This window comes from Salmo salar, chromosome ssa03, assembly GCF_905237065.1.
Source record: "Salmo salar chromosome ssa03, Ssal_v3.1, whole genome shotgun sequence".
Classification (NCBI taxonomy): domain Eukaryota; kingdom Metazoa; phylum Chordata; class Actinopteri; order Salmoniformes; family Salmonidae; genus Salmo; species Salmo salar.
In genome coordinates this window covers 11129504-11153430 of record NC_059444.1, presented here as the reverse complement: position 1 = coordinate 11153430, position 23927 = coordinate 11129504, and the positions used below count along the sequence as shown (strand labels likewise).

Here is a 23927-nt window from a genome sequence, read left to right as displayed (position 1 = left end):
TCAAAGTGCAAACAGGTACAAAAGCATCTATATCCACAGTAAAATGAGTCCTATATCGACATAACCTGAAAGACCGCTCAGCAAGGAAGAAGCCACTGCTCCAAAACCGCCATAAAAAAGACAGACTATGGTTTGCAACTGCACATGGGGACAAATATCGTACTTTTGGAGAAATGTCCTCTGGTCTGATGAAACAAAAATAGAACTGTTTGGCCATAATGACCATCATTATGTTTGGAGGAAAAAGGGGGAGGCTTGCAAGTCGAAGAACACCATCCCAACCGTGAAGCACGGGGGTGGCAGCATCATGTTGTGGGGGTGCTTTGCTGCAGGTGGGACTGGTGCACTTCACAATATAGATGGCATCATGAGGCAGGAAAATTATGAAGATATATTGAAGCAGTCAGGATGTTAAAGCTTGGTCGCAAATGGGTCTTCCAAATGGACAATGACCCCAAGCATACTTCCAAAGTTGTGGCAAAATGGCTTAACCTGTTGGGTCTAGGGGGCAGCATTTGCACGTCTGGATAAAAAAAATGTACCCGATTTAATCTGGTTACTAATCCTACCCAGTAACTAGAATATGCATATACTTATTATATATGGATAGAAAACACTCTAAAGTTTCCAAAACTGTTTGAATGGTGTCTGTGAGTATAACAGAACTCATTTGGCAGGCAAAACCCTGAGACATTTTCTGACAGGAAGTGGATACCTGATGTGTTGTATTGACTTTAAACCTATCCCATTGAAAAACACAGGGGTTTAGGAATATTTTGGCACTTCCTATTGCTTCCACTAGATGTCACCAGCCTTTACAAAGTGTTTTGAGTCTTCTGGAGGGAGATCTGACCGAACAAGAGCCATGGAACGGTGATGTCCCATTAGACACCTGGCGCGCTACTTCATGTTGGGTACCCTCGTTCCAATACGTTATAAAAGGCTATGCATTCGTCCACCTTGAATATTATTCATGTTCTGGTTAAAAAAGGCCCTAATGATTTATGCTATACAACGTTTGACATGTTTGAACGAACGGAAATATATTTTTTCCCCTCGTTCATGACGAGAAGTCCGGCTGGCTTACATCATGTGCTAACGAGACGGAGATTTTTGGACATAAATGATGAGCTTTTTTGAACAAAACTACATTCGTTATGGACCTGTGATACCTGGAAGTGACATCTGATGAAGAGAATCAAAGGTAATGGATTATTTACATAGTATTTTCGATTTTAGATCTCCCCAACATGACGTCTAGTCTGTATCGCAACGCGTATTTTTCTGGGCACAGTGCTCAGATTATTGCCAAGTGTGATTTCCCAGTAAGGTTATTTTTAAATCTGGCAAGTTGATTATGTTCAAAAGATGTAAATCTATAATTCTTTAAATGACAATATAATATTTTACCAATGTTTTCTAATTTTAATTATTTAATTTGTGACGCTGACTTGACTGCCGGTTATTGGAGGGAAACGATTTCCTCAACATCAATGCCATAGTAAAACGCTGTTTTTGTATATAAATATGAACTTGATAGAACTAAAAATGCATGCATTGTCTAACATAATGTCCTAGGAGTGTCATCTGATGGAGATTGTAAAAGGTTAGTGTATCATTTTAGCTGGTTTTATGGTTTTGGTGACCCTGTCTTTGACTTGACAAAACATTACACACAACTCTTGTAAATGTACTGTCCTAACATACTCTAAATTTATGCTTTCGCCGTAAAACCTTTTTGAAATCGTAAAACGTGGTTAGATTAAGGAGATGTTTATCTTTCAAATGGTGTAACATAGTTGTATTTTTGAAAAATTTGAATTTTGACATTTATTTGGATTCAAATTTGCCGCTCTTGAAATGCACCTGCTGTTGATGGAGTGCACCACAGGTGGCACGCTAGCGTCCCACCTAGCCCCAAGAGGTTACGGACAACAAAGTCAAGGTATTGGAGTGGCCATCACAAAGCCCTAACCTCAATCCTATAGAAAATCTGTGTGCAGAACTGAAAAAGTGTGTGCGAGGAGGCCTACAAACCTGGCTCAGTTACACCAGCTCTGTCAGGAGGAATGGGCCAAAATTCACCCCACTTATTGTGGGAAGCTTGTGGAAGGCTACCCGAAACATTTGACCCAAGTTAAACAATTCAAAGGCAATGCTACCAAATACTAATTGAGTGTATGTAAACTTCTGACCCACTGGGAATGTAATGAAAGAAAAAAAAGCTGAAATAAATCATTCTCTCTATTATTATTCTGACATTTCATATTCTTCTAATAAAGTGGTGATCCTAACTGACCTAAGACAGGGAATTTTTACTAGGATTAATTGTCAGGAATTGTGAAAAACTGAGTTTAAATGTATTTGGCTAAGGTGTACTTCAACTGGGAAACCACTGGAGCTCTGACTTACTGCAGGTGGCGTCTGCCTCATCCGAGCCGTCGGGACACTCTGGTTCCCCATCACAGCGCCAGCGGCCTGGTACACACTGGCCGTTGGCACAGGCAAACTCTGCCGGGGCACACGTCTTCCTGGCTGCTTAGCGAGAGAGATGGATGGTGAGAAGGATGGAAAGAGAGAGAGAAGAGTAGGAAGGTGAGAAGGAGAGAGATGGTGAGAAGGAGAGAGAGAGCGAGAGAAGGAAAGAGAGTGATTTTGAGAGAGAGAGAGAGAGAGATGGTGAGAAGGAGAGTGATGGTGAGAAGGAGAGAGAAGGAAAGAGAGAGATGTGAGAGAGAGAGAGATGGTGAGTAGGAGCAAGATGGTGAGAAGGAGAGAGAGAGAGAGAGAGAGAGAGAGAGAGAGATGATGAGAAGGAGAGAGAGAGAGAGAGAGATGATGAGAAGGAGAGAGAGAGAGAGATGGTGAGAAGGAGAGAGATGGTGAGAAGGAGAGAGAGAGAGAGAAAGAGAGAGAGAGATGGTGAGAAGGAGAGAGATGGTGAGAAGGAGAGAGAGAGAGAGAGAGAGAGAGAGAGATGGTGAGAAGGAGAGAGAGAGAAAGAGAGAGAGAGAGATGGTGAGGAGAGAGAGAGAGAGAGAGAGATGATGAGAAGGAGAGAGATGGTGAGAAGGAGAGAGAGAGAGAGAGAGAGAGAGATGGTGAGAAGGAGAGAGATGGTGAGAAGGAGAGAGAGAGAGAGAGAGAGAGAGAGAGAGATGGTGAGAAGGAGAGAGAGAGAGAGAGAGAGAGATCGTGAGAAGGACAGAGAAAGAAAGAGTTAAAGAGGTAGAGAAAAAACAAGAGAGCGGGAGAAAGAGATAAAAACAGGAGTTTCATCTACAATTCACCTCATTAATTAGTCACAGTATGCAGTAATCAAAGCTAGGGCTGGTAAAATGACCATATAACCATGTCAGCAACAGTTATGGATAAAGAACTTTTATTGTGTGATACGAACTGAAGATGGGACAGCCGGGCATTCACGCGATTCAAATCAAAGCGTCAAATGCGCTGAATACAACCTTACAGTGAAATTCTTACTTACAAGCCCTTAACCAACAACGGAGTTTTAAGAAAAATACCCCCAAAAAAGTAAGAGATAAGAATAACAAATAATTAAAGAGCAGCAGTAAAATAACAATAGCGGGGCTATATACAGGGGGTACCGGTACAGAGTCAACGTGCGGGTTCACCGGTGTCGAGGTAATTGAGGTTGAGTTATTAAAGTGACTATGTATAGATAATAACTGAGAGTAGCAGCAGAGTTCCAGAGGGGGGAGGGGGGGGCAATGCAAATAGTCTGGGTAGCCATTTGATTAGCTGTTAAGGAGTCTTATGGCTTGGGGGTAGAAGCTGTTTAGGAACTTGAAGCTCTCAACCTGCTCCACTGCAGCCCCGTTGATGAGAATGGGGCGTGCTCGATACTCCTTTTCCTGTCGTCCACAATCATCTCCTTTGTCTTGATCACGTTGAGTAGGAGCAAGATGGTGAGAGGTTAGCATGTCTTGGGGGTATGATATGGGTAATGGTGAGAGGTTAGCATGTCTTGGGGGTATGATATGGGTAATGGTGAGAGGTTAGCATGTCTTGGGGGTATGATATGGGTAATGGTGAGAGGTTAGCATGTCTTGGGGGCATGATATGGGTATTGGTGAGAGGTTAGCATGTCTTGGGGGTATGATATGGGTAATGGTGAGAGGTTAGCACATCTTGGGAAAGGAAAGGGGGATACCTAGTCAGTTGTACAACTGAAATGTATCTTCCACATTTAACCCAACTCCTCTGAATCAGAGAGGTGCATAGGGCTGCATTAATCAACATCCATGTCTTTGGCACCAGGAGAACAGTGGGTTAATTGAATTGCTCAGGGACAGAACAACAGATTTTGACCTTGTCAGCACGGGGCTTTGATATTTGTGTGTCTGTAACCTTCTCACTCATCATTATTTACGATTCATTCAGGACTATCCTGAGGACGGCTCATAATAATAATGAATGGAATGAACAGAATATTATGAAATACATGGAAACCAGGTGTTTGATTTTGAGACCATTCCGTTAGTTCCGTTCCAGGCATTACTGTGAGCCTGTCCTTCCCATTTAAAGTGCCACCAGCCACCACTGGTTTAAGTATTTGAAAGAATTTACAGTAGTATTTGAACCCAGGTCTGGAGCTGACCCAGCTTTCCCCACAGCACACACATTAAAACACAAACACAGCCAACACAGAGGTCAGAGCCATTCCATTTCCCTGGACCATTACCCCAACACAGAGGACAGAGCCATTCCATTTCCCTGGACCATTACCCCAACACAGAGCCATTCCATTTCCCTGGACCATTACCCCAACACAGAGGTCAGAGCCATTCCATTTCCCTGGATCATTACCCCAACACAGAGGTCAGAGCCATTCCATTTCCCTGGACCATTACCCCAACACAGAGGTCAGAGCCATTCCATTTCCCTGGACCATTACCCCAACACAGAGCCATTCCATTTCCCTGGACCATTACACCAACACAGAGCCATTCCATTTCCCTGGACCATTACACCAACACAGAGCCATTCCATTTCCCTGGACCATTACCCCAACACAGAGGTCAGAGCCATTCCATTTCCCTGGACCATTACCCCAACACAGAGGACAGAGCCATTCCATTTCCCTGGACCATTACCACAACAACCATGGGACTGGCAGTGCAGTTAGTCTAATACAATCAACCACTCAGAGGCTTTCAGTTTGGCTTTCTGGTTACAACAGATGATGAGGTTGTTGTTTTTTCTCTCCAAAGTTGTAAAGTTGGAGCTGAGGGGCCCTGGTATGTACAGAGACGGCTGACTCTCGCTCTCTCGTTCTCTCGCTCTCTCGTTCTCTCGCTCTCTCGTTCTCTCGTTCTCTCGCTCTCTCGTTCTCTCGTTCTCTCGTTCTCTCGCTCTCTCGCTCTCTCGCTCTCTCGTTCTCTCATTCTCCGTCTCTGTCTGATAGTACAGCCCAACGCAGGTGCTTAAGATGTTCAAAATGGCAGAGACACAACAATACGAACAAGGCGTTCAGGTGGGCCTTCTCGCTTCAGCACACAATACAAACAAGGCCCTGTTATCTTCACGTCCATGTAAAACAGAGAGGGGTGGATGGCCTGCTGTACGTATTTATGGCTGGTGGTAAATGGAGGTAGTTAAGAGTAACCTTGCCTGAGACCTGACTACGGGTCATCTCCCTGGAGCTAATGCGTAGGTTTTAGCTCAACAGGGTAACACAATCGAGTGGCACACAGGAAAGTTCGAACCCAAGTCGGTCACACAGCGTTAGGAATAACAAAGAAGTAGAAAATCTACTGAAACACTGACAGCATAGACTTCTAGCACTTGTACATGTTTACATGGAGAGGGTAGTTGGTAATCATTTCACCATCAGAACACATGGAGAGGGTAGTTGGTAATCATTTCACCATCAGAACACATGGAGAGGGTAGTTGGTAATCATTTCACCATCAGAACAGATGGAGAGGGTAGTTGGTAATCATTTCACCATCAGAACACATGGAGAGGGTAGTTGGTAATCATTTCACCATCAGAACACATGGAGAGGGTAGTTGGTAATCATTTCACCATCAGAACACATGGAGAGGGTAGTTGGTAATCATTTCACCATCAGAACACATGGAGAGGGTAGTTGGTAATCATTTCACCATCAGAACACATGGAGAGGGTAGTTGGTAATCATTTCACCATCAGAACACATGGAGAGGGTAGTTGGTAATCATTTCACCATCAGAACACATGGAGAGGGTAGTTGGTAATCATTTCACCATCAGAACACATGGAGAGGGTAGTTGGTAATCATTTCACCATCAGAACAGATGGAGAGGGTAGTTGGTAATCATTTCACCATCAGAACACATGGAGAGGGTAGTTGGTAATCATTTCACCATCAGAACAGATGGAGAGGGTATTTGGTAATCATTTCACCATCAGAACACATGGAGAGGGTAGTTGGTAATCATTTCACCATCAGAACAGATGGAGAGGGTAGTTGGTAATCATTTCACCATCAGAACGGATGGAGAGGGTAGTTGGTAATCATTTCACCATCAGAACACATGGAGAGGGTAGTTGGTAATCATTTCACCATCAGAACAGATGGAGAGGGTATTTGGTAATCATTTCACCATCAGAACACATGGAGAGGGTAGTTGGTAATCATTTCACCATCAGAACAGATGGAGAGGGTAGTTGGTAATCATTTCACCATCAGAACACATGGAGAGGGTAGTTGGTAATCATTTCACCATCAGAACAGATGGAGAGGGTAGTTGGTAATCATTTCACCATCAGAACGGATGGAGAGGGTAGTTGGTAATCATTTCACCATCAGAACACATGGAGAGGGTAGTTGGTAATCATTTCACCATCAGAACACATGGAGAGGGTAGTTGGTAATCATTTCACCATCAGAACAGATGGAGAGGGTATTTGGTAATCATTTCACCATCAGAACACATGGAGAGGGTAGTTGGTAATCATTTCACCATCAGAACAGATGGAGAGGGTAGTTGGTAATCATTTCACCATCAGAACGGATGGAGAGGGTAGTTGGTAATCATTTCACCATCAGAACACATGGAGAGGGTAGTTGGTAATCATTTCACCATCAGAACAGATGGAGAGGGTATTTGGTAATCATTTCACCATCAGAACACATGGAGAGGGTAGTTGGTAATCATTTCACCATCAGAACAGATGGAGAGGGTAGTTGGTAATCATTTCACCATCAGAACGGATGGAGAGGGTAGTTGGTAATCATTTCACCATCAGAACACATGGAGAGGGTAGTTGGTAATCATTTCACCATCAGAACACATGGAGAGGGTATTTGGTAATCATTTCACCATCAGAACAGATGGAGAGGGTAGTTGGTAATCATTTCACCATCAGAACAGATGGAGAGGGTAGTTGGTAATCATTTCACCATCAGAACGGATGGAGAGGGTAGTTGGTAATCATTTCACCATCAGAACAGATGGAGAGGGTAGTTGGTAATCATTTCACCATCAGAACAGATGGAGAGGGTAGTTGGTAATCATTTCACCATCAGAACAGATGGAGAGGGTAGTTGGTAATCATTTCACCATCAGAACGGATGGAGAGGGTAGTTGGTAATCATTTCACCATCAGAACAGATGGAGTGGGTAGTTGGTAATCATTTCACCATCAGAACAGCACGGTCAGGAGGAGATCCATCGTTTCCAAAAGTTCCAAGCCGTCGTCACATTTCTTTAAGACAGGGATGTAACCAAAGCTGTGTTGTGTTCATCAGGTATGTTGTAGGTCATTTTCAAAGATGCCTTACAAGCACAAACCATTTAACAACAAAAATGACAATTATGACAATAACAGTGGTTATTTGCATGACAATGAATCTTTACCCAAAATTCCATAATCGTCACAGCCCTAGTGTTAGGACCAAAGAAATCTCTCTCTCTCTTTCTCACTCTCTCTGTTAGTTGCAAGGCCTTTGCCCAGAAGTGTCGCCAGGGCCATAAATATTGTCATTATTATTCTTGTTCAGTATAGAAAATGTGGGTTTTCCTGAACAATCCCTTTAACTGCTATTAAGAACATGTTGGTTTTCCAGAACATTCCATTATATTCTCATTAGGAGCCACAGGAAGCAGTGTTTGGTTGGGTTGAGGACAGATGATCGCGTGTGATTGACTTTAACTAACACCTCCTTAAAAGCCTTGTCAACTCATTAGTGTTCACAGCCGACACCGCTAGAGTATTCTCAAAAGATACACATTTACAAAAACACTTAGGAATGATTCATATTAGAACGTGAGGGGTAGAGAGAGAAGAAGGAGAAAGAACAGTGAGAAGAGACGGGTAGAGAGAAAGAAAGGGGTAGAGAGAGAGAAGATGGAGAAAGAACAGTGAGAAGAGACGGGGGAGAGAAAGAAAGGGGTAGAGAGAGAGAAGATGGAGAAAGAACAGTGAGAAGAGACGGGGGAGAGAAAGAAAGGGGTAGAGAGAGAGATAGAAGGAGAAAGAACAGTGAGAAGAGACGGGTAGAGAGAAAGAAAGGGGTAGAGAGAGAGAAGATGGAGAAAGAACAGTGAGAAGAGACGGGTAGAGAGAGTAAGAAAGGGGTAGAGAGAGAGAAGGAGAAAGAACAGTGAGAAGAGACGGGTAGAGAGAAAGAAAGGGGTAGAGAGAGAGAGAAGGAGAAAGAACAGTGAGAAGAGACGGGGGAGAGAAAGAAAGGGGTAGAGAGAGAGAAGATGGAGAAAGAACAGTGAGAAGAGACGGGGGAGAGAAAGAAAGGGGTAGAGAGAGAGAAGGAGAAAGAACAGTGAGAAGAGACGGGGAGAGAAAGAAAGGGGTAGAGAGAGAGAAGATGGAGAAAGAACAGTGAGAAGAGACGGGTAGAGAGAAAGAAAGGGGTAGAGAGAGAGAAGATGGAGAAAGAACAGTGAGAAGAGACGGGTAGAGAGAGTAAGAAAGGGGTAGAGAGAGAGAAGATGGAGAAAGAACAGTGAGAAGAGACGGGGGAGAGAAAGAAAGGGGTAGAGAGAGAGAGATGGAGAAAGAACAGTGAGAAGAGACGGGTAGAGAGTAAGAAAGGGGTAGAGAGAGAGAAGATGGAGAAAGAACAGTGAGAAGAGACGGGTAGAGAGAAAGAAAGGGGTAGAGAGAGATAGAAGGAGAAAGAACAGTGAGAAGAGACGGGTAGAGAGAGAAAGAAAGGGGTAGAGAGAGAGAAGATGGAGAAAGAACAGTGAGAAGAGACGGGTAGAGAGAAAGAAAGGGGTAGAGAGAGATAGAAGGAGAAAGAACAGTGAGAAGAGACGGGTAGAGAGAGAAAGAAAGGGGTAGAGAGAGAGAAGATGGAGAAAGAACAGTGAGAAGAGACGGGTAGAGAGAAAGAAAGGGGTAGAGAGAGATAGAAGGAGAAAGAACAGTGAGAAGAGACGGGTAGAGAGAAAGAAAGGGGTAGAGAGAGAGAAGGAGAAAGAACAGTGAGAAGAGACGGGGGAGAGAAAGAAAGGGGTAGAGAGAGAGAAGATGGAGAAAGAACAGTGAGAAGAGACGGGGGAGAGAAAGAAAGGGGTAGAGAGAGAGAAGATGGAGAAAGAACAGTGAGAACAGACGGGTAGAGAGTAAGAAAGGGGTAGAGAGAGAGAGAGAGGACAGAGAAAGAACAGCAAGAATACACACTACTACAGTAAATTAAATTACATTTAATTTAATTCAACTTAACTTATATATTGCCCCTTCAAGGACAATAATGGCTTGTTGAGTCTCGGTTCAATGGGGGTCTTCCCCCAGTCAAATTATGTGGGGGTCTTCCCCAGTCAAGTTCTGTGGGGGTCTTCCCCTATCAAGTTCAATGGGGGTCTTCCCCAGTCAAGTTTAGTGGGGTCTTCCCCAGTCAAATTCTGTGGGGGTCTTCCCCAGTTAAGTTCAATGGGTGTCTCCCCAGTCAAGTTCAGGGGGGGGTCTTCCCCAGTCAAGTTCAGCGGGGGTCTTCCCCAGTCAAATTCTGTGGGGGTCTTCCGCAGTTAAATTCTGTGGGGGTCTTCCCCAGTCAAATTCAGTGGGGGTCTTCCGCAGTTAAATTCTGTGGGGGTCTTCCGCAGTTAAATTCAGTGGGGGTCTTCCCCAGTCAAATTCTGTGGGGGTCTTCCCCAGTCAAATTCTGTGGGGGTCTTCCCCAGTCAAGTTCTACTGGGGTCTTTCCCAGTCAAATTCTATGGGGACCATGGTGGTTCAATCTGCGATAATTACCAACGGCAGCTTGTGCCATCTGTTTGGGAGGGAGGGAGGGAGGGAGGGAGGGAGGGAGGGAGGGAGGGAGGGAGGGAGGGAGGGAGGGAGGGAGGGAGGGAGGGATGTGTAGAGAGAGAGAGGGATGGGTAGAGAGAGAAAGAGAGAGAGAGAGAAAGAGAGGGAGGGAGAGATTTAGACAGACAAAACAGAGATATAGACACTCAGAGATAGAGACAGACAGAGAGAGAGTTATCCTACTATTCAACACAGAGCTGAGGAAGGACAGACAGAGAGAGAGTTATCCTACTATTCAACACAGAGCTGAGGAAGGACAGACAGAGAGAGAGTTATCCTACTATTCAACACAGAGCTGAGGAAGGACAGACAGAGAGAGAGTTATCCTACTATTCAACACAGAGCTGAGGAAGGACAGACAGAGAGAGAGTTATCCTACTATTCAACACAGAGCTGAGGAAGGACAGACAGAGAGAGAGTTATCCTACTATTCAACACAGAGCTGAGGAAGGACAGACAGAGAGAGAGTTATCCTACTATTCAACACAGAGCTGAGGAAGGACAGACAGAGAGAGAGTTATCCTACTATTCAACACAGAGCTGAGGAAGGACAGACAGAGAGAGAGTTGTCCTACTATTCAACACAGAGCTGAGGAAGGACAGACAGAGAGAGAGTTATCCTACTATTCAACACAGAGCTGAGGAAGGACAGACAGAGAGAGAGTTATCCTACTATTCAACACAGAGCTGAGGAAGGACAGACAGAGAGAGAGTTATCCTACTATTCAACACAGAGCTGAGGAAGGACAGACAGAGAGAGAGTTATCCTACTATTCAACACAGAGCTGAGGAAGGACAGACAGAGAGGGAGTTATCCTACTATTCAACACAGAGCTGAGGAAGGACAGACAGAGAGAGAGTTATCCTACTATTCAACACAGAGCTGAGGAAGGACAGACAGAGAGAGAGTTATCCTACTATTCAACACAGAGCTGAGGAAGGACAATATGACCTGAGGAAGATGGAAACATTGTGTTTATTAATAAAGGTACGTGGTGGTTATGAGTGTGGGGGCTCGATCTCTTTCAGACGACCTTTCTCTGCCCTGCACCCCACCAAATGATGTGTGTTTGATCACCCTGGACTGAAGGACAGACGGAGAGAGAGAGAGAGAGATCTCTTTCATAGCGACCTTTCTCTGCCCTGCACCCCACCAAATGATGTGCGTTTCATCACCCTGGACTGAAGGACAGACGGAGAGAGAGAGAGAGCGATCTCTTTCATAGTGACCTTTCTCTGCCCTGCACTCCACCAAATGATGTGCGTTTCATCACCCTGGACCGAAGGACAGTATGACATCAGAAGAGATAGCCTATCGCTTTATGCAAATTATAAAAACGTGATGTTGGGGAAAAAACAAGTCATCATCTAAACTTCACTAGCCACGAAGATATCCTATACACACATTCCACCGTCATCCAAACCTTTACAGGCTGTCTACGGTTCCAGTAGTGTCTAGTAGTGTCTAGTAGTGTGTTGTAGTGTCTAGTAGTGTGTTGTAGTGTCTAGTAGTGTGTTGTAGTGTCTAGTAGTGTGTTGTAGTGTCTAGTAGTGTCTAGTAGGGTGTTGTAGTGTCTAGTAGTGTCTAGTAGTGTGTTGTAGTGTCTAGTAATGTCTAGTAGTGTGTTGTAGTGTCTAGTAGTGTGTTGTAGTGTCTAGTAGTGTGTTGTAGTGTGTTGTAGTGTCTAGTAATGTCTAGTAGTGTCTAGTAGTGTGTTGTAGTGTCTAGTAGTGTGTTGTAGTGTGTTGTAGTGTGTTGTAGTGTCTAGTAGTGTCTAGTAGTGTGTTGTAGTGTGTTGTAGTGTCTAGTAGTGTCTAGTAGTGTGTTGTAGTGTCTAGTAGTGTGGTGTAGTGTCTAGTAGTGTATTGTAGTGTCTAGTAGTGTCTAGTAGTGTGTTGTAGTGTCTAGTAGTGTGTTGTAGTGTCTAGTAGTGTGTTGTAGTGTGTTGTAGTGTCTAATAGTGTCTAGTAGTGTGTTGTAGTGTCTAGTAGTGTCTAGTAGTGTGTTGTAGTGTGTTGTAGTGTCTAGTAGTGTGTTGTAGTGTGTTGTAGTGTGTTGTAGTGTCTAGTAGTGTCTAGTAGTGTGTTGTAGTGTCTAGTACTGTGTTGTAGTGTCTAGTAGTGTCTAGTAGTGTGTTCTAGTGTCTAGTAGTGTCTAGTAGTGTGTTGTAGTGTCTAGTAGTGTGTTGTAGTGTCTAGTAGTGTGTTGTAGTGTGTTGTAGTGTGTTGTAGTGTCTAGTAGGTTGTTATAGTGTCTAGTAGTGTCTAGTAGTGTCTAGTAGTGTGTTGTAGTGTCTAGTAGTGTGTTGTAGTGTCTAGTAGTGTCTAGTAGTGTGTTGTAGTGTCTAGTAGTGTGTTGTAGTGTCTAGTAGTGTGTTGTAGTGTCAAGTAGTGTGTTGTAGTGTGTTGTAGTGTGTTGTAGTGTGTTGTAGTGTCTAGTAGTGTCTAGTAGGGTGTTGTAGTGTCTAGTAGTGTCTAGTAGTGTCTAGTAGTGTGTTGTAGTGTCTAGTAATGTCTAGTAGTGTGTTGTAGTGTCTAGTAGTGTGTTGTAGTGTCTAATAGTGTGTTGTAGTGTGTTGTAGTGTGTTGTAGTGTCTAGTAATGTCTAGTAGTGTGTTGTAGTGTCTAGTAGTGTCTAGTAGTGTGTTGTAGTGTCTAGTAATGTCTAGTAGTGTGTTGTAGTGTGTTGTAGTGTCTAGTAGTGTGTTGTAGTGTCTAGTAGTGTGTTGTAGTGTGTTATAGTGTCTAGTAGTGTGTTGTAGTGTCTAGTAGTGTGTTGTAGTGTGTTGTAGTGTCTAATAGTGTCTAGTAGTGTGTTGTAGTGTCTAGTAGTGTGTTGTAGTGTCTAGTAGTGTGTTGTAGTGTGTTGTAGTGTGTTGTAGTGTCTAATAGTGTCTAGTAGTGTATTGTAGTGTCTAGTAGTGTGTTGTAGTGTCTAGTAGTGTGTTGTAGTGTGTTGTAGTGTGTTGTAGTGTCTAGTAGTAGTGTCTAGTAGTGTGTTGTAATGTCTAGTAGTGTCTAGTAGTGTGTTGTAGTGTCTAGTAGTGTCTAGTAGTGTGTTGTAGTGTGTTGTAGTGTCTAGTAGTGCCTAGTAGTGTGTTGTAGTGTCTAGTAGTGTGTTGTAGTGTCTAGTAGTGTGTTGTAGTGTCTAATAGTGTGTTGTAGTGTGTTGTAGTGTGTTGTAGTGTCTAGTAGTGCCTAGTAGTGTCTAGTAGTGTGTTGTAGTGTCTAGTAGTGTGTTGTAGTGTCTAGTAGTGTCTAGTAGTGTGTTGTAGTGTCTAGTAGTGTGTTGTAGTGTGTTGTAGTGTCTAGTAGTGTGTTGTAGTGTCTAGTAATGTCTAGTAGTGTGTTGTAGTGTCTAGTAGTGTGTTGTAGTGTCTAATAGTGTGTTGTAGTGTGTTGTAGTGTGTTGTAGTGTCTAGTAGTGTGTTGTAGTCTCTAGTAATGTCTAGTAGTGTGTTGTAGTGTGTCGTAGTGTCTAGTAGTGTGTTGTAGTGTCTAGTAATGTCTAGTAGTGTGTTGTAGTGTCTAGTAGTGTGTTGTAGTGTCTAGTAGTGTGTTGTAGTGTCTAGTAGTGTGTTGTAGTGTCTAGTAGTGTCTAGTAGTGTGTTGTAGTGTCTAGTAGTGTGTTGTAGTGTCTAGTAATGTCTAGTAGTGTGTTGTAGTGTCTAGTAGTGTGTTGTAGTGTCTAGTAGTGTCAAGTAGTGTGTTGTAGTGTCTAGTAGTGTGTTGTAGTGTCTAGTAGTGTGGTGTAGTGTCTAGTAGTGTGTTGTAGTGTCTAGTAGTGTCTAGTAGTATGTTGTAGTGTCTAGTAGTGTGTTGTAGTGTCTAGTAGTGTGTTGTAGTGTGTTGTAGTGTCTAGTAGTGTCTAGTAGTGTGTTGTAGTGTCTAGTAGTGTGTTGTAGTGTCTAGTAGTGTGTTGTAGTGTCTAGTAGTTTCTAGTAGTGTGTTGTAGTGTGTTGTAGTGTCTAGTAGTGTGTTGTAGTGTCTAGTAGTGTCTAGTAGTGTGTTGTAGTGTCTAGTAGTGTGTTGTAGTGTCTAGTAGTGTGTTGTAGTGTGTTGTAGTGTGTTGTAGTGTCTAGTAGTGTGTTATGGTGTCTAGTAGTGTCTAGTAGTGTCTAGTAGTGTGTTGTAGTGTCTAGTAGTGTGTTGTAGTGTCTAGTAGTGTGTTGTAGTGTGTTGTAGTGTCTAGTAGTGTCTAGTAGTGTGTTGTAGTGTCTAGTAATATCTAGTAGTGTGTTGTAGTGTCTAGTAGTGTGTTGTAGTGTCTAATAGTGTGTTGTAGTGTCTAGTAGTGTGTTGTAGTGTCTAGTAATGTCTAGTAGTGTGTTGTAGTGTCTAGTAATGTCTAGTAGTGTGTTGTAGTGTCTAGTAGTGTCTAGCAGTGTGTTGTAGTGTCTAGTAATGTCTAGTAGTGTGTTGTAGTGTCTAGTAGTGTGTTGTAGTGTCTAATAGTGTGTTGTATTGTGTTGTAGTGTGTTGTAGTGTCTAGTAGTGAGTTGTAGTGTCTAGTACTGTCTAGTAGTGTGTTGTAGTGTCTAGTAGTGTGTTGTAGTGTCTAGTAGTGTGTTGTAGTGTCTAGCAGTGTGTTGTAGTGTGTTGTAGAGTCTAGTAGTGTCTAGTACTGTGTTGTAGTGTCTAGTAGTGTGTTGTAGTGTCTAGTAGTGTGTTGTAGTGTCTAGTAGTGTGTTGTAGTGTCTAGTAGTGTGTTGTAGTGTGTTGTAGTGTGTTGTAGTGTCTAGTAGTGTCTAGTAGGGTGTTGTAGTGTCTAGTAGTATCTAGTAGTGTCTAGTAGTGTGTTGTAGTGTCTAGTAATGTCTAGTAGTGTGTTGTAGTGTGTTGTAGTGTCTAGTAATGTCTAGTAGTGTGTTGTAGTGTCTAGTAGTGTCTAGTAGTGTGTTGTAGTGTCTAGTAGTAGTGTCTAGTAGTGTGTTGTAGTGTCTAGTAGTGTGTTGTAGTGTCTAGTAGTGTGTTGTAGTGTCTAGTAGTGTGTTGTAGTGTCTAGTAGTGTGTTGTAGTGTGTTGTAGTGTCTAGTAGTGTGTTGTAGTGTGTTGTAGTGTCTAGTAGTGTCTAGTAGTGTGTTGTAGTGTCTAGTAGTGTGTTGTAGTGTGTTGTAGTGTCTAGTAGTGTGTTGTAGTGTGTTGTAGTGTCTAGTAGTGTGTTGTAGTGTCTAGTAGTGTGTTGTAGTGTGTTGTAGTGTCTAGTAGTGTGTGGTAGTGTCTAGTAGTGTCTAGTAGTGTGTTGTAGTGTCTAATAGTGTGTTGTAGTGTGTTATAGTGTCTAGTAGTGTGTTGTAGTGTCTAGTAGTGTGTTGTAGTGTCTAGTAGTGTGTTGTAGTGTCTAGTAGTGTCTAGTAGTGTGTTGTAGTGTGTTGTAGTGTCTAGTAGTGTGTTGTAGTGTCTAGTAGTGTGTTGTAGTGTCTAGTAGTGTGTTGTAGTGTGGTGTAGTGTCTAGTAGTGTGTTGTAGTGTCTAGTAGTGTGTTGTAGTGTCTAGTAGTGTGTTGTAGTGTCTAGTAGTGTGTTGTAGTGTCTAATAGTGTGTTGTAGTGTGTTGTAGTGTCTAGTAGTGTGTTGTAGTGTCTAGTAGTGTGTTGTAGTGTCTAATAGTGTGTTGTAGTGTGTTGTAGTGTCTAGTAGTGTGTTGTAGTGTCTAGTAGTGTGTTGTAGTGTCTAATAGTGTCTAGTAGTGTGTTGTAGTGTCTAGTAGTGTCTAGTAGTGTCTAGTAGTGTGTTGTAGTGTGTTGTAGTGTGGTGTAGTGTGTTGTAGTGTCTAGTAGTGTGTTGTAGTGTCTAGTGGTGTGTTGTAGTGTCTAGTAATGTCTAGTAGTGTGTTGTAGTGTCTAGTAGTGTCTAGTAGTGTGTTGTAGTGTCTAGTAGTGTGTTGTAGTGTCTAGTAGTTTGTGGTAGTGTCTAGTAGTGTGTTGTAGTGTCTAGTAGTGTCTAGTAGTGTGTTGTAGTGTCTAGTAGTGTGTTGTAGTGTCTAGTAGTGTGTTGTAGTGTCTAGTAGTAGTGTCTAGTAGTGTGTTGTAGTGTCTAGTAGTGTGTTGTAGTGTCTAGTAGTGTGTTGTAGTGTCTAGTAGTGTGTTGTAGTGTCTAGTAGTAGTGTCTAGTAGTGTGTTGTAGTGTCTAGTAGTGTCTAGTAGTGTGTTGTAGTGTCTAGTAGTGTGTTGTAGTGTCTAGTAGTGTGTTGTAGTGTCTAGTAGTGTGTTGTAGTAAATAGTAGTGTGTTGTAGTGTGTTGTAGTGTGTTGTAGTGTGTTGTAGTGTCTAGTAGTGTGTTGTAGTGTCTTGTAGTGTGTTGTAGTGTGTTGTAGTGTCTAGTAGTGTGTTGTAGTGTGTTGTAGTGTCTAGTAGTGTGTGGTAGTGTCTAGTAGTGTCTAGTAGTGTGTTGTAGTGTCTAATAGTGTGTTGTAGTGTGTTATAGTGTCTAGTAGTGTGTTGTAGTGTCTAGTAGTGTGTTGTAGTGTCTAGTAGTGTGTTGTAGTGTCTAGTAGTGTCTAGTAGTGTGTTGTAGTGTGTTGTAGTGTCTAGTAGTGTGTTGTAGTGTCTAGTAGTGTGTTGTAGTGTCTAGTAGTGTGTTGTAGTGTGGTGTAGTGTCTAGTAGTGTGTTGTAGTGTCTAGTAGTGTGTTGTAGTGTGTTGTAGTGTCTAGTAGTGTGTTGTAGTGTGTTGTAGTGTCTAGTAGTGTGTTGTAGTGTCTAGTAGTGTGTTGTAGTGTCTAATAGTGTGTTGTAGTGTGTTGTAGTGTCTAGTAGTGTGTTGTAGTGTCTAGTAGTGTGTTGTAGTGTCTAATAGTGTCTAGTAGTGTGTTGTAGTGTCTAGTAGTGTCTAGTAGTGTGTTGTAGTGTGTTGTAGTGTGGTGTAGTGTGTTGTAGTGTCTAGTAGTGTGTTGTAGTGTGTTGTAGTGTCTAGTAGTGTGTTGTAGTGTGTTGTAGTGTGTTGTAGTGTCTAGTAGTGTCTAGTAGTGTGTTGTAGTGTCTAGTAGTGTCTAGTAGTGCCTAGTAGTGTGTTGTAGTGTCTTGTAGTGTGGTGTAGTGTGGTGTAGTGTGTTGTAGTGTCTAGTAGTGTGTTGTAGTGTCTAGTAGTGTGTGGTAGTGTCTAGTAGTGTCTAGTAGTGTGTTGTAGTGTCTAGTAGTGTGTTGTAGTGTCTAGTAGTGTGTTTTAGTGTCTAGTAGTGTGTTGTAGTGTCTAGTAGTGTGTTGTAGTGTGGTGTAGTGTCTAGTAGTGTGTTGTAGTGTGGTGTAGTGTCTAGTAGTGTGTTGTAGTGTCTAGTAGTGTGTTGTAGTGTCTAGTAGTGTCTAGTAGTGTGTTGTAGTGTCTAGTAGTGTGTTGTAGTGTGTTGTAGTGTCTAGTAGTGTGTTGTAGTGTCTAGTAGTGTGTTGTAGTGTCTAGTAGTGTGGTGTAGTGTCTAGTAGTGTGTTGTAGTGTCTAGTAGTGTCTAGTAGTATGTTGTAGTGTCTAGTAGTGTGTTGTAGTGTCTAGTAGTGTGTTGTAGTGTGTTGTAGTGTCTAGTAGTGTCTAGTAGTGTGTTGTAGTGTCTAGTAGTGTGTTGTAGTGTCTAGTAGTGTGTTGTAGTGTCTAGTAGTTTCTAGTAGTGTGTTGTAGTGTGTTGTAGTGTCTAGTAGTGTGTTGTAGTGTCTAGTAGTGTCTAGTAGTGTGTTGTAGTGTCTAGTAGTGTGTTGTAGTGTCTAGTAGTGTGTTGTAGTGTGTTGTAGTGTGTTGTAGTGTCTAGTAGTGTGTTATGGTGTCTAGTAGTGTCTAGTAGTGTCTAGTAGTGTGTTGTAGTGTCTAGTAGTGTGTTGTAGTGTGTTGTAGTGTCTAGTAGTGTCTAGTAGTGTGTTGTAGTGTCTAGTAATATCTAGTAGTGTGTTGTAGTGTCTAGTAGTGTGTTGTAGTGTCTAATAGTGTGTTGTAGTGTCTAGTAGTGTGTTGTAGTGTCTAGTAATGTCTAGTAGTGTGTTGTAGTGTCTAGTAATGTCTAGTAGTGTGTTGTAGTGTCTAGTAGTGTCTAGCAGTGTGTTGTAGTGTCTAGTAATGTCTAGTAGTGTGTTGTAGTGTCTAGTAGTGTGTTGTAGTGTCTAGTAGTGTGTTTTAGTGTCTAGTAGTGTGTTGTAGTGTCTAGTAGTGTGTTGTAGTGTGGTGTAGTGTCTAGTAGTGTGTTGTAGTGTGGTGTAGTGTCTAGTAGTGTGTTGTAGTGTCTAGTAGTGTGTTGTAGTGTCTAGTAGTGTCTAGTAGTGTGTTGTAGTGTCTAGTAGTGTGTTGTAGTGTGTTGTAGTGTCTAGTAGTGTGTTGTAGTGTCTAGTAGTGTGTTGTAGTGTCTAGTAGTGTGGTGTAGTGTCTAGTAGTGTGTTGTAGTGTCTAGTAGTGTCTAGTAGTATGTTGTAGTGTCTAGTAGTGTGTTGTAGTGTCTAGTAGTGTGTTGTAGTGTGTTGTAGTGTCTAGTAGTGTCTAGTAGTGTGTTGTAGTGTCTAGTAGTGTGTTGTAGTGTCAAGTAGTGTGTTGTAGTGTCTAGTAGTGTGTTGTAGTGTCTAGTAGTGTGGTGTAGTGTCTAGTAGTGTGTTGTAGTGTCTAGTAGTGTCTAGTAGTATGTTGTAGTGTCTAGTAGTGTGTTGTAGTGTCTAGTAGTGTGTTGTAGTGTGTTGTAGTGTCTAGTAGTGTCTAGTAGTGTGTTGTAGTGTCTAGTAGTGTGTTGTAGTGTCTAGTAGTGTGTTGTAGTGTCTAGTAGTTTCTAGTAGTGTGTTGTAGTGTGTTGTAGTGTCTAGTAGTGTGTTGTAGTGTCTAGTAGTGTCTAGTAGTGTGTTGTAGTGTCTAGTAGTGTGTTGTAGTGTCTAGTAGTGTGTTGTAGTGTGTTGTAGTGTGTTGTAGTGTCTAGTAGTGTGTTATGGTGTCTAGTAGTGTCTAGTAGTGTCTAGTAGTGTGTTGTAGTGTCTAGTAGTGTGTTGTAGTGTCTAGTAGTGTGTTGTAGTGTGTTGTAGTGTCTAGTAGTGTCTAGTAGTGTGTTGTAGTGTCTAGTAATATCTAGTAGTGTGTTGTAGTGTCTAGTAGTGTGTTGTAGTGTCTAATAGTGTGTTGTAGTGTCTAGTAGTGTGTTGTAGTGTCTAGTAATGTCTAGTAGTGTGTTGTAGTGTCTAGTAATGTCTAGTAGTGTGTTGTAGTGTCTAGTAGTGTCTAGCAGTGTGTTGTAGTGTCTAGTAATGTCTAGTAGTGTGTTGTAGTGTCTAGTAGTGTGTTGTAGTGTCTAATAGTGTGTTGTATTGTGTTGTAGTGTGTTGTAGTGTCTAGTAGTGAGTTGTAGTGTCTAGTACTGTCTAGTAGTGTGTTGTAGTGTCTAGTAGTGTGTTGTAGTGTCTAGTAGTGTGTTGTAGTGTCTAGCAGTGTGTTGTAGTGTGTTGTAGAGTCTAGTAGTGTCTAGTACTGTGTTGTAGTGTCTAGTAGTGTCTAGTAGTGTGTTGTAGTGTCTAGTAGTGTGTTGTAGTGTCTAGTAGTGTGTTGTAGTGTCTAGTAGTGTGTTGTAGTGTGTTGTAGTGTGTTGTAGTGTCTAGTAGTGTCTAGTAGGGTGTTGTAGTGTCTAGTAGTATCTAGTAGTGTCTAGTAGTGTGTTGTAGTGTCTAGTAATGTCTAGTAGTGTGTTGTAGTGTGTTGTAGTGTCTAGTAATGTCTAGTAGTGTGTTGTAGTGTCTAGTAGTGTCTAGTAGTGTGTTGTAGTGTCTAGTAGTAGTGTCTAGTAGTGTGTTGTAGTGTCTAGTAGTGTGTTGTAGTGTCTAGTAGTGTGTTGTAGTGTCTAGTAGTGTGTTGTAGTGTCTAGTAGTGTGTTGTAGTGTGTTGTAGTGTCTAGTAGTGTGTTGTAGTGTGTTGTAGTGTCTAGTAGTGTCTAGTAGTGTGTTGTAGTGTCTAGTAGTGTGTTGTAGTGTGTTGTAGTGTCTAGTAGTGTGTTGTAGTGTGTTGTAGTGTCTAGTAGTGTGTTGTAGTGTCTAGTAGTATGTTGTAGTGTGTTGTAGTGTCTAGTAGTGTGTGGTAGTGTCTAGTAGTGTCTAGTAGTGTGTTGTAGTGTGTTATAGTGTCTAGTAGTGTGTTGTAGTGTCTAGTAGTGTGTTGTAGTGTCTAGTAGTGTGTTGTAGTGTCTAGTAGTGTCTAGTAGTGTGTTGTAGTGTGTTGTAGTGTCTAGTAGTGTGTTGTAGTGTCTAGTAGTGTGTTGTAGTGTCTAGTAGTGTGTTGTAGTGTCTAATAGTGTGTTGTAGTGTGTTGTAGTGTCTAGTAGTGTGTTGTAGTGTCTAGTAGTGTGTTGTAGTGTCTAATAGTGTGTTGTAGTGTGTTGTAGTGTCTAGTAGTGTGTTGTAGTGTCTAGTAGTGTGTTGTAGTGTCTAATAGTGTCTAGTAGTGTGTTGTAGTGTCTAGTAGTGTCTAGTAGTGTCTAGTAGTGTGTTGTAGTGTGTTGTAGTGTGGTGTAGTGTGTTGTAGTGTCTAGTAGTGTGTTGTAGTGTCTAGTGGTGTGTTGTAGTGTCTAGTAATGTCTAGTAGTGTGTTGTAGTGTCTAGTAGTGTCTAGTAGTGTGTTGTAGTGTCTAGTAGTGTGTTGTAGTGTCTAGTAGTTTGTGGTAGTGTCTAGTAGTGTGTTGTAGTGTCTAGTAGTGTCTAGTAGTGTGTTGTAGTGTCTAGTAGTGTGTTGTAGTGTCTAGTAGTGTGTTGTAGTGTCTAGTAGTAGTGTCTAGTAGTGTGTTGTAGTGTCTAGTAGTGTGTTGTAGTGTCTAGTAGTGTGTTGTAGTGTCTAGTAGTGTGTTGTAGTGTCTAGTAGTAGTGTCTAGTAGTGTGTTGTAGTGTCTAGTAGTGTCTAGTAGTGTGTTGTAGTGTCTAGTAGTGTGTTGTAGTGTCTAGTAGTGTGTTGTAGTGTCTAGTAGTGTGTTGTAGTAAATAGTAGTGTGTTGTAGTGTGTTGTAGTGTCTAGTAGTGTCTAGTAGTGTGTTGTAGTGTCTTGTAGTGTGTTGTAGTGTGTTGTAGTGTCTAGTAGTGTGTTGTAGTGTGTTGTAGTGTCTAGTAGTGTGTGGTAGTGTCTAGTAGTGTCTAGTAGTGTGTTGTAGTGTCTAATAGTGTGTTGTAGTGTGTTATAGTGTCTAGTAGTGTGTTGTAGTGTCTAGTAGTGTGTTGTAGTGTCTAGTAGTGTGTTGTAGTGTCTAGTAGTGTCTAGTAGTGTGTTGTAGTGTGTTGTAGTGTCTAGTAGTGTGTTGTAGTGTCTAGTAGTGTGTTGTAGTGTCTAGTAGTGTGTTGTAGTGTGGTGTAGTGTCTAGTAGTGTGTTGTAGTGTCTAGTAGTGTGTTGTAGTGTGTTGTAGTGTCTAATAGTGTGTTGTAGTGTGTTGTAGTGTCTAGTAGTGTGTTGTAGTGTCTAGTAGTGTGTTGTAGTGTCTAATAGTGTGTTGTAGTGTGTTGTAGTGTCTAGTAGTGTGTTGTAGTGTCTAGTAGTGTGTTGTAGTGTCTAATAGTGTCTAGTAGTGTGTTGTAGTGTCTAGTAGTGTCTAGTAGTGTGTTGTAGTGTGTTGTAGTGTGGTGTAGTGTGTTGTAGTGTCTAGTAGTGTGTTGTAGTGTGTTGTAGTGTCTAGTAGTGTGTTGTAGTGTGTTGTAGTGTCTAGTAGTGTCTAGTAGTGTGTTGTAGTGTCTAGTAGTGTCTAGTAGTGCCTAGTAGTGTGTTGTAGTGTCTTGTAGTGTGGTGTAGTGTGGTGTAGTGTGTTGTAGTGTCTAGTAGTGTGTTGTAGTGTCTAGTAGTGTGTGGTAGTGTCTAGTAGTGTCTAGTAGTGTGTTGTAGTGTCTAGTAGTGTGTTGTAGTGTCTAGTAGTGTGTTTTAGTGTCTAGTAGTGTGTTGTAGTGTCTAGTAGTGTGTTGTAGTGTGGTGTAGTGTCTAGTAGTGTGTTGTAGTGTGGTGTAGTGTCTAGTAGTGTGTTGTAGTGTCTAGTAGTGTGTTGTAGTGTCTAGTAGTGTCTAGTAGTGTGTTGTAGTGTCTAGTAGTGTGTTGTAGTGTGTTGTAGTGTCTAGTAGTGTGTTGTAGTGTCTAGTAGTGTGTTGTAGTGTCTAGTAGTGTGTTGTAGTGTCTAGTAGTGTGTTGTAGTGTGTTGTAGTGTCTTGTAGTGTCTAGTGGTGTGTTGTAGTGTCTAGTAATGTCTAGTAGTGTGTTGTAGTGTCTAGTAGTGTCTAGTAGTGTGTTGTAGTGTCTAGTAGTGTGTTGTAGTGTGGTGTAGTGTCTAGTAGTGTGTTGTAGTGTCTAGTAGTGTGTTGTAGTGTCTAGTAGTGTCTAGTAGTGTGTTGTAGTGTCTAGTAGTGTCTAGTAGTGTGTTGTAGTGTCTAGTAGTGTGTTGTAGTGTCTAGTAGTGTGTTGTAGTGTCTAGTAGTGTGTTGTAGTGTGTTGTAGTGTCTAGTAGTGTGTTGTAGTGTCTAGTGGTGTGTTGTAGTGTCTAGTAATGTCTAGTAGTGTGTTGTAGTGTCTAGTAGTGTCTAGTAGTGTGTTGTAGTGTCTAGTAGTGTGTTGTAGTGTGGTGTAGTGTCTAGTAGTGTGTTGTAGTGTCTAGTAGTGTGTTGTAGTGTCTAGTAGTGTCTAGTAGTGTGTTGTAGTGTCTAGTAGTGTCTAGTAGTGTGTTGTAGTGTCTAGTAGTGTGTTGTAGTGTCTAGTAGTGTGTTGTACTGTCTAGTAGTGTGTTGTAGTGTGTTGTAGTGTCTAGTAGTGTGTTGTAGTGTCTAGTGGTGTGTTGTAGTGTCTAGTAATGTCTAGTAGTGTGTTGTAGTGTCTAGTAGTGTGTTGTAGTGTCTAGTAGTGTCTAGTAGTGTGTTGTAGTGTCTAGTAGTGTCTAGTAGTGTGTTGTAATGTCTAGTAGTGTGTTGTAGTGTCTAGTAGTGTGTTGTAGTGTCTAGTAGTGTGTTGTAGTGTCTAGTAGTGTGTTGTAGTGTTTAGTAGTGTCTAGTAGTGTGTTGTAGTGTCTAGTAGTGTGTTGTAGTGTGTTGTAGTGTCTAGTAGTGTGTTGTAGTGTCTAGTAGTATGTTGTAGTGTCTAGTAGTGTCTAGTAGTGTGTTGTAGTGTCTAGTAGTGTGTTGTAGTGTCTAATAGTGTGTTGTAGTGTGTTGTAGTGTCTAGTAGTGTGTTGTAGTGTCTAGTAGTGTGTTGTAGTGTCTAATAGTGTGTTGTAGTGTGTTGTAGTGTCTAGTAGTGTGTTGTAGTGTCTAATAGTGTGTTGTAGTGTGTTGTAGTGTGTTGTAGTGTCTAGTAGTGTGTTGTAGTGTCTAGTAGTGTGTTGTAGTGTCTAGTGGTGTGTTGTAGTGTCTAGTAATGTCTAGTAGTGTGTTGTAGTGTCTAGTAGTGTCTAGTAGTGTGTTGTAGTGTCTAGTAGTGTGTTGTAGTGTCTAGTAGTGTGTTGTAGTGTCTAGTAGTAGTGTCTAGTAGTGTGTTGTAGTGTCTAGTAGTGTGTTGTAGTGTCTAGTAGTGTGTTGTAGTGTCTAGTAGTGTGTTGTAGTGTCTAGTAGTAGTGTCTAGTAGTGTGTTGTAGTGTCTAGTAGTGTGTTGTAGTGTCTAGTAGTGTGTTGTAGTGTCTAGTAGTGTGGTGTAGTGTCTAGTAGTGTGTTGTAGTGTGTTGTAGTGTCTAGTAGTGTGTTGTAGTGTGTTGTAGTGTC

At 42.0% G+C, this 23927-nt stretch overlaps 1 protein-coding gene across 3 annotated transcripts in view; it reads right to left on the bottom strand.

Moving 5' to 3' along the window:
* LOC106598404 (low-density lipoprotein receptor-related protein 8) overlaps nucleotides 1-23927 on the bottom strand; it is a 238186-nt gene that overhangs the window by 157367 nt on the left and 56892 nt on the right. For all 3 annotated transcript variants that reach the window (XM_014189447.2, XM_045714492.1, XM_014189454.2), the window contains exon 3: nucleotides 2413-2535. In XM_014189447.2, the coding sequence (XP_014044922.1) occupies nucleotides 2413-2535 (123 nt within the window). The remainder of the gene's footprint in view (nucleotides 1-2412; nucleotides 2536-23927) is intronic.